This window comes from Sebastes umbrosus, chromosome 16, assembly GCF_015220745.1.
Source record: "Sebastes umbrosus isolate fSebUmb1 chromosome 16, fSebUmb1.pri, whole genome shotgun sequence".
Lineage (NCBI taxonomy): Eukaryota > Metazoa > Chordata > Actinopteri > Perciformes > Sebastidae > Sebastes > Sebastes umbrosus.
The window spans coordinates 23440970-23461704 of NC_051284.1; the positions used below are offsets into that span (position 1 = coordinate 23440970).

At 37.2% G+C, this 20735-nt stretch overlaps 2 protein-coding genes across 2 annotated transcripts; one reads left to right on the forward strand and one right to left on the reverse strand.

Annotated features, from left to right (window-relative positions):
* Nucleotides 1-2142: 2142 nt before the first annotated feature.
* Nucleotides 2143-13333, forward strand: d2hgdh (D-2-hydroxyglutarate dehydrogenase). Its single transcript, XM_037746376.1, has 11 exons — nucleotides 2143-2315; nucleotides 3857-4225; nucleotides 4317-4374; nucleotides 4462-4601; nucleotides 4719-4912; nucleotides 5266-5434; nucleotides 5616-5759; nucleotides 5842-5984; nucleotides 6393-6558; nucleotides 7322-7608; nucleotides 13044-13333. Exons 2-10 carry the CDS (start codon nucleotides 3883-3885, stop codon nucleotides 7582-7584), a joined length of 1620 nt encoding a protein of 539 aa, XP_037602304.1. The 5' UTR covers nucleotides 2143-2315; nucleotides 3857-3882; the 3' UTR covers nucleotides 7585-7608; nucleotides 13044-13333.
* Nucleotides 8780-19556, reverse strand: acvr1l (activin A receptor, type 1 like). Its single transcript, XM_037746377.1, has 10 exons — nucleotides 19389-19556; nucleotides 17678-17761; nucleotides 16187-16435; nucleotides 15246-15457; nucleotides 14414-14513; nucleotides 13656-13802; nucleotides 12986-13261; nucleotides 11823-12020; nucleotides 11504-11634; nucleotides 8780-10348 (listed from the first exon to the last, which is right to left on the reverse strand). Exons 2-10 carry the CDS (start codon nucleotides 17748-17750, stop codon nucleotides 10217-10219), a joined length of 1518 nt encoding a protein of 505 aa, XP_037602305.1. The 5' UTR covers nucleotides 17751-17761; nucleotides 19389-19556; the 3' UTR covers nucleotides 8780-10216.
* Nucleotides 19557-20735: the final 1179 nt, after the last annotated feature.

A 20735-nucleotide genomic window follows, 5' to 3' on the forward strand; every position in this document is an offset into this window, starting at 1 on the left:
GTCTTTATTTAAGGCAGGTGTTCCAAAAAAGGCTCGTCTGTTTGTGGTGGTCTACGACAAAATCTGAAAACGCTCAAGCAGTGTATTTATCAGAAAATAAGTTTAAGTTAGAAAGTATAGTACGGAATGGGTATGGATTAGTGCTGTATTAAAGATGGGTGCAAGACAAGGTTCACCTCAAATCCCATCAGTTCTTGGTCAATAATTCTCTGTATTGTTTGTTAAAGGGGATGTATGTAAAAAAAAAAATCTTGCATTTATAAATACCCTTAAAGTTAGAAAATATAATTAAAGAATTGGTCAAAAAGATTTAAAACAGTTTAGATTAATGCTGTCAAAGTTAACGTGATAAATGCAAATTTGTTTCCACTAATGTCTTTATTGCATTGACGCAACTCGTGATTTTTAGGTTGTAACGAAGGAGGCTAAATAACGGTCTAAACTTCCGCTAAATTTGGGCGAGGAAAAACTGCCATGGCCATTTTCAAAGGGGTCCCTTGACCTCTGACCTCAAGATATGTGAATGAAAATGGGTTCTATGGGTACCCACGAGTCCCCCCTTTACAGACATGCCCACTTTATGATAATCCCTACAGTTTGGGACAAATCATAGTCAAGTCAGCACACTGACAGCTGTTGTTGCCTGTTGGGCTTCAGTTTGTTATGATTTGAGCATATTTTTTATGCTAAATGCAGTACCTGTGAGGGTTTCTGGACAATATTTGTCATTGTTTTGTGTTGTTAATTGACTTCTATTAATAAATATATACATACATTTGCATAAAGCAAGCATATTTGCCCACTGCCCTGTTGATAAGAGTATTAAATACTTGACAAATCTCCCTTTATGTTACATTTTGATTTTTTTTTTTAAATTGTGATTAATTGTGATTAAATATTTTAACCAATTGACAGCCCTAGTTTAGATGTTTTAATTTTCTGAAATTACTCTTAATAAATCTCATTGGTAGGGTTAGTCAGCATATTTTCTATTATACAGACATTTTTCATTCACTTTCATGAATACAACAACATGTCAAAGGCATTTTTCATTCATTATTTGTTATATTCAAATCCTAATTCAATCCAATTCCAAGCAAAGTGCCTGTGGACAATTAAAACAAGTAAATATTAGGTTGTTTCCAGGCCAGGCAGCACGTTATAGGGACAGATTATCCCTCGTGGTTAAGTAAAAAGAGAGTAATTACTACACCTGAAGAAGTGAAGTGACTTTACTTTCAATTTTGTTAGTGATATTGACTGGCAGAGAGTTTGGTACTTACCGCAAAAGTTCTTCCTTCTAACAAATAAAGTACAAGAGGTGTCATTTAAGTTGACCCACAGATTCTATCCAGTGAAACATTTCTTAACAAAAGTTAAAGAGTGACATAGATGTAAATTGTTCCTTCTGCGAATCACATCCTGAAACTTGCTCTCATTTATTCTGGTCCTGTAAATTTACATGTAAATTGTGGAAAGATGTCAATAATTATATACTTAACATTTTCTCAGATTTTTGCACTGTACTATAGAAATATTATATTTGGTTGCTACGATTATAGTGACAAAGACAGTAAAGCATTTTTTCTTATTAATTTAATTTTAATTCTTGCAAAGTTCCACATTCACAAGTGTAAATTTACCCCCCAAAAAAAGCCTTACTTCAAGATTCAAGATTCAAGATTCAAGATTCAAGATTCAAGATTCAAGATTCAAGATGTTTATTGTCACGCCGGTTATACAGGTACAAACGTGTGAAATACTTTTTGCTGGGAAGCTCCTTTAAAATAATAAGTTATATTACATTTACATTACAATTTCATTTACATTACAATTATAAAAGGAAATGTTTTCTACAAGGACATATTAAGAACATATACATTAAGAACATATACAATATATACAGTATAAGATATATTTTTCTTTGTATTTATGAAAGAAATGGATCTTTATCTGTCAACGATTTCTTCCTCATAAAAAAACAAAAAAGCAATGAAAACAATGAATGAATGCATACCTTTAAAGTTTTTAAGTGAAAAGTGACTTTACTTTCCACAGTCCTGATTGGCTGCGCAGCGATGACGTAGGCTCGCAGCTATTGGTTCAATCTCAAATGAAAGCTTCTGATTGGTCCGTCCGTCTTCTCATGACCTTTCACCTCCTTCACCCTCAGCAGCAGCAACATGCTAGTTGTAAACACTTCTCTAGCCACTATGACATTCCTAAGTAACTTATTAGTCCTTGAACTCTGTGACAGGTTTGAGATATGACCCACACGGACAGAAAGAAGCGGGTTGTTCTCTGAACGTTTAACGGTGAGTAAATAAAGATATTACCTGCTAATTCCTTGTCAAACTATGATGCTAATGAAGCTAAGCTAACTGAACTGATAGCTTCACCAGGTAGCTCTCAAGAAATCAGTTTATTGTGTTGAAAACAGCCATGAAAAGCAATGCCAGTTTACTAGTAGTTTGTTAACATGAAAGGCAAATGTCTCGTACTCAGATAAGCAGCTTGCTAGTTTATTTTGATTCCCTAATTGCACTAACAAATACAGTGGTGCATTCAGGGAACACACAAGCATGATGAGACATCACTACTTTAACTACTTACTAAGGTTGTGGAGAGAAAACAATATGGTATGTGACTATCCTATAATGTCTCAAAGGTAAAAACCCCATATTTAGATAAATATCTCATACATTTTATAGCTTTTTTTTATTGTTTATTGGATATCTTGCAATATCATTATCATTATTACTACTCAGGTGTAATTCATAATGTGCAATATTTTCAGGTGGAATTTCATTTCATTCTCACTATCACTATCATTTTCCACTTGTGCAATTTTGTTAATAGTCTGTTTATAGTCAATACTGTATATACTGCTGCTATTTGTATACTTCCTTCTATTTAAATGGTTCATATTTTGTTACACTTTGTTTAGCTCTTTTTTTACTGTGTTAACTGATGCTTCTTGTTTTTTGCACTATCCCCTTTGCTGCTGTACACTGCAAATTTCCCCACTGTGGGACTAATAAAAGAATATCTTATCTTATCTCTTATCTTATATAGAGAATATTGTGTCCACACCTGTAAGAAATACATCTCATGATTTGCCTTCTGTTCAGTTCATTTCTATGAAAGCATAAACAGGCTACAAGGATTTGAATGTTATACAGTAAGTAGGCCTAATTGAAAGTTAATTATGGAATTTAGTCATTGCTCAATATTTGATATTGTGCACCCATAGCACTGAATCTATAGCATTGAAAGATTTTGCTGCATAAAGCAACTATCTGATTTTTTTAAAAGTTTGAATCACACTCTTTGACATTTCCAGTAGGTAATTTCAAGATTTCAAAAATTAGATTTTTAATATATTGTTTAGGCTTCACAAAAAAAATATATAAGTATAAAACAAACAATATGCAAATTTATCAAATTATATTGGTCATTTTCTGATCTGAAAATTCAAGTAAAAAATCAGGTTGCTCAAATTTAATTTGTGACATTCAGACACCCACAATAAAGATTAAAAATAAACATGATCCAAAGTTCAGATGAGCAACTGAAACTTGCTTTTTCTATATATTTATTTGTGACACCCTTGATGTATATATTGACACTAGGTTTCTCTCTGTAGTTTTCCGAGTCCTTCCAGAACCTTTCAGTATGTGGACACAAAGCTAACAAATATGTTTCTCTAGACTCATATTCTACATTACAGGAGCACTCCACAACCTAATCCCAACTCCATACAAATAATAAGAATTAGAATTAGCTAAAGTGAGAGGTTAACCAGCTTCTCTCTTGAAGAAACAGATTTATGATTCATCCCATGTCTTTTCTGCAGCCTGTTTTGCCGCCTGTACTCCAGTCATGACGGGGATTTTCCAAAGAACACTAAGACTAAGGACAGCTCTCCGACATCTGAGCCCCCATAGCACCTTCTCATCAACAGCCACAGCAAGACTTTCACCTGTGGACCTCCGCAGTTCATTTCTTCCCACTACCTCATGGCAGTTTGGAGTCTGCTGTCGAAAGCTGCACACTGGGGCAAACAGTCCCAAGCCGTCCCTTGCTGCAGTCCCAGACAGGCTGCCTTTCTCCACAATAACTGAGGAGGATTTAGCTTTCTTCAGGAAGATCCTACCAGGCAGAGCCGTCACTGACCCGGACCTGCTGGAGTCCAGTAATGTGGATTGGCTCAAGTCAGTGAGAGGTGATGACTAGAAATGAATTTAGCTCAGTCAAGATATATTTTCGTACACCAATTCACTAATGTCTTTCCTCTGTTCATTCGTCTTCTGCAGGTTCCAGTGAAGTGCTGCTGAGGCCTCAGACAACAGAGGAAGTTTCTCAAATTCTCAAGTAAAGAACAAATAGTGGGTGGAAGGACAAATGCACAAGTGAGGGTTTTTTGAGGTGGTTAAAGTTGTTGTATTTTCCCTCCTGTAGGTATTGTAATGGTCGTAATCTGGCGGTGAATCCTCAAGGAGGCAACACCGGGCTGGTTGGGGGCAGCGTGCCAGTTTATGATGAGATCATCCTCTCCACTGCCCTCATGAACAACATCCTTACCTTTGATAGTATCTCTGGTAAGTCTTAAAATACTGAACTTTCACCCAAAATGAGTTGCCTGCCTTTTCCAAAAAGTGTTATGTATCTACATCATATTTGACTATTCTTAAGAGATTATTTCCTCCATCTGTCAGGTATTCTGACCTGTCAGGCAGGTTGTGTCTTGGAGAACTTGTCCCTTTACTTGGAAGAGAAAGACTACATCATGCCACTTGATCTGGGAGCAAAAGGCAGTTGCCACATCGGGGGAAACGTGGCAACGAATGCAGGTGGACTCCGGCTGCTGCGATATGGTTCCTTACACGGGACTGTGCTGGGTCTGGAAGTGGTGAGTGGAGTAAATATATGATAAATGTTGATATTCTTCAACAACAAATATTGTATTTTTTTCCTCTCTAAAATGTAGCTTTAACTGTGGGATGTTATTTAGCTTCCTTCTTGACATGCTAGCATGACATGGTTTGACATGGGTACCAATGGATCTCTTAGGTTTTCGTATTTCATATGATATCTGTGTCTTCACTCTAGCTCTAAAACTGAGCCTGCTACAGCCTCTGAAAGACGGTAAAGTTGGCTTACGGCGCCAACGCCCTTAAGGAGTGGAGGAGGTTAAAAAAGCTAAAAGATAAACCCACTGATCTAATGGTTGTGTGTATGTGTATGTGTATGTGTCATGTACAGGTGTTGGCAGATGGGCGAGTGCTGGACTGCTTGGCCACACTGCGTAAAGATAATACAGGATATGACCTCAAACAGCTCTTCATAGGGTCAGAGGGCACGCTGGGGGTCATCACTGGAGTGTCCATCCTTTGTCCACGGAAACCCAAATCTGTTAATGTTGTTTTTCTGGGTAAGATTTTCTCATTGCTTCTCTTTTTACAACCACTCAAATCTATCTTTCCGTCATTGTTACACTATTATTGCCAAGTGTTGCAGAAAGTTAAGGACATTGTGTCACAGTCCAGTTGATAAATGTCAAGATGAGTTGGTTTTCATAGATTTTTTAAAAAATTCTCTTTCATTCTTATTAGGTTGTGAGACATTTGAGCAGCTGCTGAAGACGTTTCAGCTCTGCAGAGGCATGCTGGGAGAAATTCTGTCAGCCTACGAATTCCTGGACAGTGAATGTATGAGGCTGCTGAATACCCACCTCAAACTACACAATCCCATATCTGGTAGGCACACACACACATGCACACAGTTTATGAAGCATTTAAACACACACAGGCATGACAAACTCTTTCCTCCATCTTGCAGATTGTCCATTCTACGTTGTCATAGAAACGTCTGGATCCGACCCAACACATGACGGGGAGAAGCTCCACAATTTCTTAGAGGAAGCGATGACATCGTCATTGGTTACCGATGGGACTGTGGCGACTGAAGACTCAAAAATAAAGGTTTCTTATCTTTTAATGAATAAGTCTGTTAATAATCTACAACAAAATAAATAAAAGTATATATATGTGACTTGTTTTTAAAGATTCAAGTCTTCAGTAGGAATAAATAATGCCACAGACAGTGTAGGGAAATTGGAAAGTATTGAGAGACGGACTAACGCATTTTTTTTCTGGTCTTTTTGGGGGATTTATTGACAATAACAATAATATAGAATATCTAATCCTTAAAAGCTATTGACCTAAACTGAAGTGATCAGTTTCATACTAGGGTTGTTTGATTAATAATTCTGTGTTGACTCTAGAATCAAGCTTCCTCTGTTTTTAATCTCAACTGTGTTTAAAATCCTGGTTTAGATGCAAATGATGATGATATAGATCTAATCAACCTTTCCATTTCTACCTTTTCAGGCTCTGTGGTCAATGCGTGAACGTGTCACGGAAGCGCTGACTCACGAAGGCTTCACTTACAAGTATGACATCTCCCTTCCGGTGGAGCGGATCTACCAGCTGGTGACAGACATGAGGGAGCACCTGGGGGGCCGAGCCAAGAGTGTGGTGGGATACGGGCACGTAGGTAAGACAGGAAATGTTATTGTATTGCGGTAACGTGCGGTCAAGCCAGCCGTCACTCTCATCTCTGTGGTCAAATCGGCCGACGCTAGAGCACCAATATACTGACATTTATGTTAAATGCTACGTCCGGTTTTCAAAATAAGGTGTTAACAAAGGGAACTGTATGTGTAAAATACATATATGGAAATAAGATTGATTAGATTATATTCACCAGTAGTATAAAATAGTACACGTCCCTTATAAAATAAAAAGAAAATACCACTAATTGTTGAGGGAAATGTCTTTATTATTTGATTTTTGGGTTGCTGGAAAATCTTTTTATAAATATTTCCTGACAATGACTGATATATTTGACTTCAGTACATCTCTGACTACATACAGGCTGAATATCAAACATTTTTACTGTATCAGTTTAGATATTTTCCAAAGTAAAAGTCCATAGAAGTGTATGATTCAACTTTTAGTCTTAGTCTAGTGTTAAAAAAGTTAACAAAAATCGCAATAAATCGTAATACTTGTAGAATTGCAATGCTTAAAAATTGCAAAATGTATCGAATTGGTACCCAAGTATCATATCGAATCGAGAGATAGGTGTATCGTCCCAGCCCTAGAAGATGGAAAGACATGATTTCTTGGTAGCTCTTTGTTTACTAAACCTACAACAGCTCGATCTCCATTCTGAAATACTGAGTAATTGTGGTATATCGGTGGTTTACACACACCTCACAAATTGTACCCTCATCTCTTTCCATCTGTACTTTTAGGAGATGGAAACCTCCACTTGAACGTCACCTCTCCTGCCAAAGACCCTGCTCTTCTCGCTGCCATCGAGCCCTTTGTCTTCGAGTGGACGGCCAGCTGTAACGGCAGCATCAGTGCAGAGCACGGGCTGGGTCTGAAGAAGAGGAACTGTATCTACTACAGTAAACCCAGCCAGGCTGTGGCTCTGATGGGTGATATCAAGACCATGCTGGACCCCAAGGGGATTCTCAACCCCTACAAGACTCTACCAGATGACCTGAAATGAACCAAAGTGTCTCACTGCTGTGGGGTAAGTGGAAATGTATACAGAGCTCATGCAGGATCTCCATCTTAGCTATAACCTTATTGCCACATGGTTTTTATTGCAGCTCATGCCCTTTCCTGTGATACCTTTTTCACACAGTTAGTGCCGAGCTGCAGGTTTTGCAAATTTCAGTGTCACCTGCACAAAGCAAAGTTAATCTGCTGACTTTGTACTATAGCAGTCTTTGGGCTTAGAATATTAAAAGTGAAGTTACTGCTAAATGTTATCAACTACCTCTGCTACTCACACTTACAGAGTAGTTTTAGTCCGATCCACTCCTTATTCCTTAGAATATCCAACAAGTTTTAGATCTTAAAGTGGCAATCCGTAAGATGTCAGTCCTGGTTGATTTTTGCGACACCCTATTTACTAGTGGTAACACCGTGATCGGGTTGTATGCTGCACACAGCATGAGTCTGCGAACAGCGAAAGTGAGCAGCTCTTCGTCTAACAGCTCAATGTGTCTGCGATTTCCTGTTCCATTACTCCTTGCAATATTTAAAACTGATCTGCTTTAAGAAAAAAATGACAAAAAAATATAAATTTGTTTACATATTTTTGAATAACTATAGCGGTCAGTGCTAAGCTCATTGACAAACACATACTATACTATGACTTTTCTTCGACACACTATACTGACTTTTTTTTTTTTTTTTTCGACATACTGTACTATGACTTATTTTTCGACATACTATAGTATGACTTTTTTAATTTTTTTTGACATACTATGACTTATTTTTTTTTCGACATACTATACCATCACTTTTTTTTTTTTTTTTTTCGACATACTGCACTATGACTTTATTTTTTCGACATACTACACTATGACTTTTTTTCGACATACTATACCATGACGTTATTTTATTTTTCTGACATATTATACTCTTGACTTTTTTTTATTTTTTCAACATACTGTACTATGACTTTTAAAATTGTTTGACATACTATACTGTGACTTTTTCTTACATACTATATGACTTTTTAATTTTTTTCGACATACTATACCATGACTTTTTTTTTCTTCAACATACTACACTGACTTCTTTTTTGATATACTATGACTCTTTTTTTGACATACTGTACCATGACTTTTTTTACATTTCCGACATACTATACTATGAATGCTCATGACATTATTTTGTGGCACACTATACTATGACCTTTTTGTGACATTTTTATTGCATACTATAGTAAGACATTTTGACAACTTTTTCGGCAGCCCAAGAGGGGTTAAAGTACATGACATAAAAATCTTACAGTATGGATAATCACTAGGCAAGAGTGCATCAACTGTTTTATTACATATAAAAAAGACAAAGCAACATTTCTTTCGAAAACAAACCCAGCATTTGTGAAGAAATGAATTTGTAACCGTACACCTAGGCAACTTTATCTGTTTATAATGAATCTTGAATTAACAGTTTCCAAATGAAGATGGAGTGTTTTTCTTGTTATTCAGGCAACTTGTAGTGTGGCATGATGGAAGATGAGAAGTTAATGGAAGCCCACCTTGCTACAGAAAATAACTTCACCTCCAATATCTTAAAAATGTTAGCTCTACCACAAACAAGTCTTCCTTGATTCCTCTCTGCTTGCACAGAAGAGCCACAGTGAGTTTAGGAAGTGTGCCAGGCAGAGAGGATCACATTCTTATTATAAGATACAGACTAATGCCTACTGGCAGGAACTTACTGTGCATCTTTTCAAGGAACCAACAGGATAATTGTGTATCTGTAGTATTTTATCCTATAATCCTATAAACAAGCTCAGTGGAAACAATGCCCTACCTTTTCCTCCATTTCTCAACAAATCATTTCTTACTGGCTCCAATAATGACAATATGGGTACAGAAAGTCCAGTAGAGTAAATGCCTACGTATACAGTCCGTTTCACCCACCATCAGTCTTACATTATCTTCAGTAGTGTGGTAGCAGTGGAGATTTAATAAATATCATACTATTTTTATAAAGTTGAAAACAAATTTGATACGATTGGCTCTTTTCCTTTTTGTATGTGAACATATTTGTGTGGATTGTAGTGCGAGTCTTTGTGGCGATAGTTGGCATGTTCTAATAAAGCTAAATGAGTGAAACACTTCTGATTGTCTCTGAGAAGAATGCCGCCACCACCACCACATGCCAAAAACACTGTCTGGGTATCAGAAATTGAATTGCAAGAGACTCTCAGTATGTGTTTGGTGTGTGTGTGTGTAAGCAGTCTTTCATGGGCGTTAAAGCATTGGGATGGAGTACTACAATATGCCATCCTTGTTCTTCACACTCGGTAACAGTCTACAGAGTTCAGGCCAGTGTGAGCACAATGGCAACTAGTTTGTGTCCTGTAACGAAGGCTGGCTTTTTCAGACTGGGAAGGTCCAAACGTCTGTGGGCTCCAAGTCATAGAGGGATGTCGGTGGAAGGCAACCACAGAGAAAGTGAGAGAGCAAGAGAAGAATGCGGTTGGATGACAGTTGAACAACTCTTTCCTCTGGTCCTCTGTCCGTCCCCCTTATCGTCCTTCCTCATTTTACAAACGCCGGGTCTTCTCTAAGCCGATCCCTGACATTAGGCAGCTGCCAAGGCTCCTCTCCCTCTCACGACTCCTTACCCTTCTCCAGAGAGCTGTGAATCTTGTCCAGGGTTTTCTTGATGCGCAGTGCGGTTAGCCTTGCAGAGGGGTTCTGGTACCAACACTCCTTCATCAGTTTCACCAGAGCAGAGAGAGTCTGAGAGAGAGGGGAGAAACAGAGGATGAAGACGAGGGGGAAATGAAAAGAGTCATGCAGTGACTGGACATACTAAACGATGACTTTTAATGATTGAAATTATTATACATATCGTACAGTATGTTGAAAGAAGTTATAGTATAATATCGAAGAAAGTGATAGTATGGTATGTTAAAATAACTTTGTGTATAGTAAGTCAAAAAAGTCATAGTATGTCAAAAAAGGTCATAGTATGTCGATAAACGTGAAACAAGTCATAGTATAGTATGTTGAAAAAAGTGATAAAAAGACGTTTTTTGACATATAGTACTATGACTTTTTTCATAAAACTTTTTGACATATTATACTGTGACTTTTTTTTCATAACAATTTTCAACATGCTATACTATGACTCTTTTCATAAAAGTATTTGATATACTATACTAAGACTTTTTTTCATGAAATTTTTCAACATACTATACTATGACTTTTATTCAAATCATAAAATAGAATGTTGAAAATATTAAAAAAGTCATATAGTATGTAGTATTTTTTTAAAAAAAAACTCATGCTATAGTTTGTCTAAAAAAATAAAAGTCATATAGTATGGCGAAACATTTTTAAAAGTCATAGTATAGTGTGTTTAAAAAAAAGTCATATTATAGTATGTTGAAAACATTTTAAAAAGTCATAGTATAGTATGTCGGAAAAATTAAAAAAAAGTCATAGTATAGTATGTCAATTTTTTTTTTTTTTTTTAAAGTCAGTGTACTATGTCGAAAAAATAGTCATAGTATGTCGAAAAAAAGTTTTTAAAAAGTCATAATATATTATGCTGAAGAAAAGAGTCAAAAATACTTATAGTATAGTATATAAAAAAAGTTACAGTGTAGCATGTCGAAAAAAATATTTCAAACATTATAGTATTTCGAAAAAAATTAATTGTATAGAATGTCGAAAAAAGTAAAAAAGAGTTGTAAAAAAAGGTCATATTATAGTATGCCATAAAAATGTCACAGTATGTCATAAAAAAATTCATCATATATATAGCATGTCATAAAAAAGTAATTTTACAGTATGTCAAAGAAATGCCATCGTATAGTATATAATAAAAATGTCATAGTATAGCATACCCTAAATACACTGATACATTATACGTAATAGACTAATACTTACAGGATCAGAGAACCACCGATTGGGAATGAAAGGCCTCTGCTGCTCCACACACACCACCTTCCTCATGTCGTCGAAGCTGGGGTCATTTGGCACCTGATCGTAGAACGGTGGCTTGTATTCCTCAACAATACCTGGAAAGTCAAATTAAGATGATAGAGATCAGTGCAAGTAACTGGAGCAATAGGATGAACGAGCGGTGAATTAGGTCTTCCTCCTAACAGCAGGGCCTGAAGCCGATAAGAATAGACAATAGTATTTAAGAATAAATAAGTAATTAATGTCACAGCCCTAAAAAATGCACCACATTCATGCCACTCACCATTACTGTATGTTCGTCTTGCTATCTCCCACAGCACCAGCCCAAAGGCCCAGATGTCCACTCTCTTATAGGCATCAAAGCAGTCTGTCTGAATGGTCTCATCCAGCACTTCAGGTGCCATGTAACGCTTGGTGCCAACCTTCGGATTGTTGCCCACATCCAGCAGGTTGTCTGCCTGGGAGTGGGTCACAGCCAGCCCTGTAACATGCAGTTACATACAGTATTTTAGTAGGACTTAATCTGTGCTGATATAGAAATAGTAAAAGATGGGCCTATACAAAGACAGGCCCTGAGACACGTCGCTAGAAACGCATCGCCACTAAAACGCATCGCCACTAAAACGCATCGCCACTAAAACCATTGTTTTCCTATGGTATGCCGCACCTGCTCTCTTGTGCCGCGCGTCACGTTTTCCTAGCGGTTTTTAGACATGCAGAAAAGATCCAATATTCTCAATTTTTCACACATCCAGTGTCCGATAGGATGGGTGCTGGATCAAAGAAATATCTAACAGAATTACTGCTTTGGGCTTCACTACTTCACAGAACAGCAACAGAAAGAGCTCGATGTCTTGGGGTCTGGAATCCATTTTTTTCTCGCTAATCACATTTGATCGCCCAGTTGCACATGCAGCCCCGCTCCACATGCAGCCCCGCTCCACAGGTGCACCACGCTGCTTTGCCAAGCCGTTTTTGAAGCGGATGCATCTATAGTGATGCACCTCGGTATGATCGTGCCCATACTGTGCAAAAGAAAAGAAGACTGCAACCAAATGAATGGACACAATGCTGGTTTCCAAACATTACAAAAAAATGCTCAGAAGCAAGAGATGCAGTCAACCTATTTGTTTGATTATCATAATGTATTTTGTATGAGAATCATTAGGCATCAACAAAACAATGTTTGTTTACAATTCAGACAAGATTCTTTTCTGTGATCTAATCCTTCTGTGATTTTATTTTGATGTCATCTGTGTAAAATGTCTGTTTACTACTGAGCCATCAAAATAAACTTTGAAAAAAATCAAAATAAATTGACCTGTTAATGCTGCTAAAACATGTAGCAGAGAGCAACAGGTGGGTTGGTTTGTCTGAAGCATGAAGTACTGGACAATCCAAAGACTAACAGATTAATAATAGAAGAAAGTAAAATAACAGACTGACCCAGGTCTGCGATGCAGCAGCGCAGCTCCTTTGTGACCAGGATGTTTTTGCTCTTCAGGTCCCGGTGTGCGATGGCCGGTTTCCCCTCTGTGCCGAAGATCTCTGTGTGCAGGTGCACCAGGCCGCAAGCTATCGACGCCGCCATCGCCAAGCCCTCTGACGTCTCCACGGCAACCCGTTGCAAGTAGTCATAAAGCGAACCGTTCTCATGGAAATGGGTGATGAGCCACAGCTGGGTGCTGGAGTTGCGAGAGGTCATGTCGGACGCCATGAAGCCTGGAAGGAGAGACGGGGGCGACACACAGAACAACATGACAGATGAGAATAAAACTTGAAAGATCATCAAAATGTGTATTATTTATTTATTTGCTATTATGCCCGATTGCATTATATTATTACATTATTATTTATTAATAAAAACTATTTAAATTGGAATGGGTCTATAACTTTCATATTGCCGTACTTGATGACAGTTTTATAAAAGTAATAGCTCACTTCAGACCGTGATATGTTAGGGGGTTGTTTTCCTGTCGTGAGCTATTGCTTATACATTAATATACAGTATATATATATATATATATATATATATATATATATATATATACACACATGCATACATACTGTATATATAGTTAAATACACATGCATACATATTATATAACACACTCACCCAGTATGTTATCATGTCTTAGCAGCACAGTGTTGTAGATCTCTGTCTCTCTGAACCAGGACTTCTCATCTCTTGAGGAGAAGATTTTTACCGCCACGTTCTCCCCCTGCCACTGGCCCCGCCACACCTCTCCATACCTCCCTTTGCCTGGAGAAGAGAGATGAGAAAAGGAAAAAATCAGAGACGTTGTCTGCATTTAGAAATCTAATGTCTCCACATCAACAGCACAAAGCTGCACGAAAGCACATTTTTCCAATTCCAATCTGGTACAAACTGTACTGTGTGGTACAAGACAGGATCTCAAAGCATGTGACCTACATACTTTCATTTTGAATTTGCCATGATAATAACGAGTAAATCTTACATCACCAACCTAAGATAAGTGTCATAATTTCTAAATATGGTCGACACCACAAAGAATGGAAAGACAAAGAAACACATGACTTGTGTTTTGACAGTTGCTTTAAACCAGTGATTCTCAAAGTGGGGTCTGTGGCACTCTGCAAAATAATTTGCTATAAATTAAAAACGTTGTGCTGTATCATTAAAAACCGCAGATCGACAGATGAGGTCATATCATTCCCATTGCAAGTAAGATAATATGTACAGTAGCCTGCTCGTTTGAATCAATTTGTTCAGTTTGTCATATTTTATCTAAATATTATGCTGGTTGTGAATTTACTCCGTAAGGCTCTAATCGATAGAATCAGCTTCTGAATCCAACCTGCAGATGAACGGTGGTGTTTTTTTATACGTACCTACACACTCCATCAGGCTGATCTGCCTGGCCACAGTTCTCTGGACGAGGAAGGGAAGACCTGAACCACTGCCTGACGTACACGAGTGGTCCAACAGGTCCTGAAGACAGACACAGATATCAGATTAGCTGCGTACGCCATCTTCTTAAGAAGGAGCATATGTATACACACATCACATGTAGGTGCAAAGCTACTAAACTTCAGCAGCGACAAAGATCTGACTGGGGTGGAAACACCGTCTATTTATAAAAAGAAAATGTGGTTTGTGTAGGCGTTACTCTTGGTCTATGTCAAAAGCTTTTCCTGCTCTACAGACATTTGGGGCCTAATTAAGGCACAGACAGCAGGACATAAGAGTGAAAATGGTTATGACCAAAACACTTTAATGTTGGAGTTAAATCAGGGTGCCTGTAAGTTTCACTAATTGGATGGTTTTATACACCTTGTGAATGCCAATTAAAATAGAATAATATGACAGATTTTATTCAGTGATAAAAAAAATAGAAAGCAGCTTTTGTCCTTTCACGTTCGAATGAATTTAATGTCTCTATAGATGACCAGAGCATCATAAAACCATATTAGACTTTACAAAAGCGAATTTGAAACACAAAAAGCAATGAGCACCATTAAAGGCCATACATTTTGATCAATCATATAATCTGACAGTCTTCACCTTGACTTGTAGATACCCTGAAATAACATTTTCAAAATAATGCCTGGGAGGGGAAAATACCTTGCCAATACAGATGAACACATTGTTAAAGCTGAAGGTGAGAAGAACATGTTTCAAAACTCTTTTCATTGTTTCAACAAGGATCTCTCTTATTCTTACCGCTAAAGTGCTGTCTCCCACATTGGAGGTGATGAGGCCATCTATGGCTCCCTGCTCGGTGTCAAACTCCTGCAGCCTCTGCAGACGGCCGTGATGGAGCCTCCTGCAGGCCAAAACTGACACTACAGACAGCAGAGCCAGAACCACCACTGGACCGAGAACAAAGAGAGCCAAAGCCTCCACACGGTACCGAACTGGCTCACCTTCTGGGGCTGTGGACAAAAAGGAAAAATTAGATAGTGACATGACTTGCCTTTTGTCAGATTATTTAACCTCTTTCACCCCTTGAGGGCACCAGCTCAGTTTCAGAGCTATAGTGAAGGTACTGGCATCATATGAAACTAGAAAAACCTAAGGAAACCATCGGTACCAAGCATGTTATGCTAACATGTCGTGGTTAAATAACGCTCCGAAGCTACGCTAAATTCCTTTTGAAAATGGCTTCGCCATCCAATTTTTATCAATTCTTGAATGGTAAAAAATGGTAAATTTAACACTAAATCTGTGTAACAAATACTATCAACCCAAAAATTGCTGCAACAACTTACGAGACATAAATGAACATGGGAAAGGCCATCATATACTTCCATCATAATGTTCTTAGCCCTTAAACACTTTTAAAATGGATTTTAATTAATTAATTATGTTTTTTTAACTTCTGATTCATGACTAGAACAATTTGACACACAGTGCTGAGCTGCATCTCAAATTAATCTTCAGGTTCTCAGCTTTCAGATAATGTACACCACTTCTATGTGACATCTACTGTTGACTTGCTATCTCCCCCAAAAGACCTTCTGTACCCCCCTAAAAAAGACCAAAAACATGTCTATGGTAAAGAGTGGTGGAGTGGAAGAGGTTAATAGACAGCTACAGGAAATGATTGTGTTTTACAATTCCCTTCCTTGCTAAAATAAAGCATGTTATGATCTAATATCAACCTGTTGGAAGCAGAGACATCAGCAAATTGGTGGTGTTGCCGTTGCACATGTCCTCGGAGCAGCAGGAAATGGCATGTTGGGAGGACGGAGCTGTGGAGCACTGCAATTGGATTTTCTGCGACCCCTTCAGGCAGCCACGCTCAAACAACATCCCGCTGCTTCCGACTTTGACAGAGGAGAAGCACCGGGTACCGTGGCACTGGGTGTCCAGGCATTTCATCTTATCACACACACACACCAACTGTACATCTGTGGAAGAGATGATATGAGTTCATGCTGTTTTGCAGGTCAGAGAAACACATACACACACTGATGACTTATTTAGGGCAGCAAGCCAACAGAAAGACTTTTACCTCACCAACTGTGTCACTCTCACTCATAATAACAAGCTGCTCAACTGGCAAAACATAACTGTCAACTAAAAGACAGACAAGCAGCAATGGGCACTCTGATCACCCTCTAGTAGAGCGGTTCCCAACTTTTTTTCTGAAGGGAACCCTTCTCTATCATTGAGTAAACTGATGATCCCTGACTAAGTGACATATTTTACCGATATTTCATATTATATTCAATATATGACTGTACAGAACAACTGATAAACTGTACATTTAACCCAAATAGTGAAGCCAAAAACTGCAGGAAGTGACGCCTAGGAGTGAATCTTCCCTGAATAAATAAAGGTAAAAAAAAAATATATATATATATATATATACACATATATATATATACAGTATATACCTAGTATCACGAAGATGGATTTGTGGTATTTTTGTTTACTTATAGCCTAATACCATCGGACACTCTGTCCATACACCGTTAAACCGTTTAACGCACTTCTGTTACGCCATGTAAACAAACCATGTACCTATCAACTGTGAGCTCCAGATCAGACTAGAGATGTAGCCACTTAAAAGATGGGAGAGTAGTACTTGCTCTCTTCCGATGCTTGTGTTTTTTAAACAGAAAACACGGGTTTTATACTGTGAAATTTACTGGAAATGACAATACAGCCATCAGTAGCCTAAGTAAAGGCTCCAGGCAATCTCCCTCCAGCCAGCTGTCACCTTATTTAGGTGTTTGTAGTGAAATGAGGAGGTATCGTGTCAGATAAGTCCTCATTTTATCTTCACCAATCAGCCGTTCCTCATCTGCTAGAATAAGGAATAAATAGAAACAGGGCGTCTGACAAAAGTTAAGCTAAAACACGCACACTACGCAGCGCTTCGTCGCTCACGGTCAGTTAGTTCATTCAAACAATGCAATCAAACTGATCTGTTTGGAGGGTGTAATATGTAAGCTACACACATCCCAAAACATTAGACCTCTCTGCGTTGTATACATTACATTCACTCTAGATTTTGTTTCGTGAACCCCCAACCTTAAAGTTCAAACTGCGCCTATGGCTGCCAGCCACATATGTTGCTCATGAGCATTTGAGTGCACAGTAAGAAAAGACAACCGATAAGATGGATAGACAATTGAGGACAATACCTGAGTCCTCAGCTGATGTCTGCAGGGCCTGCAGCAAGAGCAGCAGAAGGACGTGGAGACTGCAACGAGCCATGTTTCAGTGCACTGACACAGAGGGAGGGAAAGAGGAGCCAGAGAGAGTTCAAATGAGTACACTATTGCAAAGAGGATAATTACATTTACCCCATCTATGTTTTTCTGATGATGCCTGCCAACGCTTCAGACAGAAAGGAAGAAACAATGTATAATGGCTGAATGCCAATAGTCCTCTATCTGTCTTTGTCAAAGCTTTATTTAAAACACATGACTGATTATGGAACAAACTGCAGCCATTTCAAAGAGAAACCCGCTGCAATATATTTACACTATTAATTTCTTTCTTCCAAAAGGTATTTTTATTAATTGTCAATTATCAATAGAAGAGTCACTATACAGGGAAAGTTAATTTTGTTTTTCTGAACAACACTCACCAGTGACACAACACATCAATCAATCAATCATACCTGATAGCAACATACACACAAAACAGCCACAGCTGGCCAGAAAGGACCTAACTGATTCTTAATCATGGATACAAAAAATTCAAATTGTAGAGAATACAACACAGGAAGAGTATCCACAAATAAGACATGAAAAATAATAATAAGAAGAAGAATAAGAAGAAGAAGAAGAAGAAGAAGAGAAAAAATATAAATAATAATAAAAAAAAAAAAATATATATATATATATATATATACCTACATACACACACACACAAACATATATATACACACATACACATATCCATATATACATACATATATACACATACAGAAAAATAGAAAAAAATAATAATAATAATAATAATAATAATAATAATTAATAAATTTAAAAAAAAATTAAAAAGGAAAAAGAAGATACTACTACTGGCTACTCAGAGATGACTGTAGTGGGTTTCTCAAAAAACTGACAAGAATTTTAAAGAGCTTAAAAAGATAAACCCTGACATTGCTACCGAAGGCATAGACATTGATTTATTTATTCATTATTCTCATCATTATTATTATTTTTTTCTTCTATTTTAATATGTGTGTGTGTATATATATACATATATATACATATATATATATACATATATATATGTGTGTGTGTGTGTGTGTGTGTGTGTGTGTGTATATATGGATATGTGTATATATGTATGTGTGTATATGTGTATATATATGTTTGTGTGTGTGTGTATGTAGGTATATATATATATTTTAAATTATTATTTTATTTTTTTTCTCTGCAATGCAAGTCCATAATATACTTGTGCTTAGTTCTTAAGTTGTTGATTAACAATCTTATTATTACTTTAAGGTACCATTTCTCTCCTGGAGCTGCTGCTCTGCAAGATAACAATTCATGCAGCATTGGTAAGAACTAGATAGCATAACAATAACACAGCCAACACCTTGCGTTTCAATGTCACAGCCTCTGGTTTAGACGACCAAAGCAAAGCTATCAGCAATTCCCCCGTAGTATATCTCACAGACTGTGTGCCTGGCTGTTTGCTGTGGCTAACAGGCCATTAACAAGCGGTTTTATTGGCCGTCTAGAGGCGTCTCTGAGGCGCCAGTCAGACAGACGTCTGCTGCTGCTGCTAGCCTGCAAGCTAAGCTAAGCTAACGTTAGCTTACAGAGCACACAAGGCGCAGCCTGGTTAGCAGGGCGATAACACTCAAAAACAGAGACATATAAATCATCCACCTACCTGGCACACACGGACTACAGCCTCTAACTCATCCTGCGGTGTTTCTGTATCCCTATATTAGGTTTAAATGATCGTTTTGAGTGTTATTTTGCGGTGTGAGACGCAGAAAGCAGGACCACAGCCCAGCCCACCTACTGGCTGTGTCTAGCTACACATGACGTCACCAAAACATTATCACAGAGGTGCATTGTGGGGCAGGGGAGTCCTCCAACAGGTAGTAGGCCAAAATAACCATAACACCAGTGATATACTGTACATGTATATGCCAATACATCCATGGTATATACGTATAAATAAACTCTACATGACAATTTATTGGGAATGAAAGATTTGTGGGGTTTTGCCAACAAAAGGTATATTAACTCAAGAGCTGTATAAGTAATAATAATAATAATAGTAATAATAATGATAATAATAATAATAATAATGATGATAATAATAATAATAATAATAATAATAATAATAATAATAATGATAATAATAATAATAATAATAAATTGGACTTAATTAGCGCCTTTCAGAAACCCAAGGACGCTTTACAAAGGGGGCAATTAAGTACTTATTCACTACTAATAAGTACAGTTTTAAGTAGTACTAGCACCATATTTTAGGTTAGTCTTCCCATTTTCCCATCTTTGGTAAATATTATACTATTCTTTATTTAACTATATACAGGACATGTCCAATTGTGGACGAAATATTCAGATACCTAGTAAAAGTAAAAACACTTTGTTACAAGGTCTGCATTCAAAATCTTATTTAAGTACAAGTACATAAGTATTAACAGCAAAATATACTTAAAGTATGACGTCACCAAAAGATTACCACTGAGATGCATTGTGGGGCAGGGGAGTCCTCCAACAGGTAGTAGGCCAAAATAACCATAACATCAGTGATATACTTACAGCCTAAGAGACAACCACAACAACAACACATAATAGATGTAACTCACACTCTGCCTTTTATTTACTCCTCTACTTTATGTTCTTTTTTCTTTTTTTTACATTTATCCTTTAATATTGCAATATATTGTTATTAATTGTTTTTTATTTGTTTGTTTGTTTTATTGACACAACAAACATGAATTACTTCTTTATTGTTTTCTTCCATTTACATGCATGTTCTTTTTAAATATCTATATATTGTAATTTGCTTAATTAATTTTTGTATATATGTATGTCTATATTGTATATATGTATGTCTATATTTTTGTTTTTATTTTGTTCTTTTTTTTAATTTGTATTTATTATTGAATTGACGCTTTGGCAATATTGTTCATCTGACAGTCATGCCAATAAAGCAAATTGAATTTAATTGAATTGATATACTTACATGAATATGTGTATA

Excerpts from the sequence above, each read along its gene's own strand:
- d2hgdh (XM_037746376.1), top strand. The coding sequence starts at position 3,883 with ATGACGGGGATTTTCCAAAGAACACTAAGACTAAGGACAGCTCTCCGA. Across the intron at positions 4,226-4,316 it reads TTGGCTCAAGTCAGTGAGAG|GTTCCAGTGAAGTGCTGCTG; the intron begins GTGATGACTAGA and ends CGTCTTCTGCAG. Across the intron at positions 5,985-6,392 it reads CTGAAGACTCAAAAATAAAG|GCTCTGTGGTCAATGCGTGA; the intron begins GTTTCTTATCTT and ends CTACCTTTTCAG.
- acvr1l (XM_037746377.1), bottom strand. The coding sequence starts at position 17,750 with ATGGCTCGTTGCAGTCTCCACGTCCTTCTGCTGCTCTTGCTGCAGGCC. Across the intron at positions 16,436-17,677 it reads GACATCAGCTGAGGACTCAG|ATGTACAGTTGGTGTGTGTG; the intron begins GTATTGTCCTCA and ends TCTCTTCCACAG. Across the intron at positions 11,635-11,822 it reads AAGACGAACATACAGTAATG|GTATTGTTGAGGAATACAAG; the intron begins GTGAGTGGCATG and ends TTGACTTTCCAG.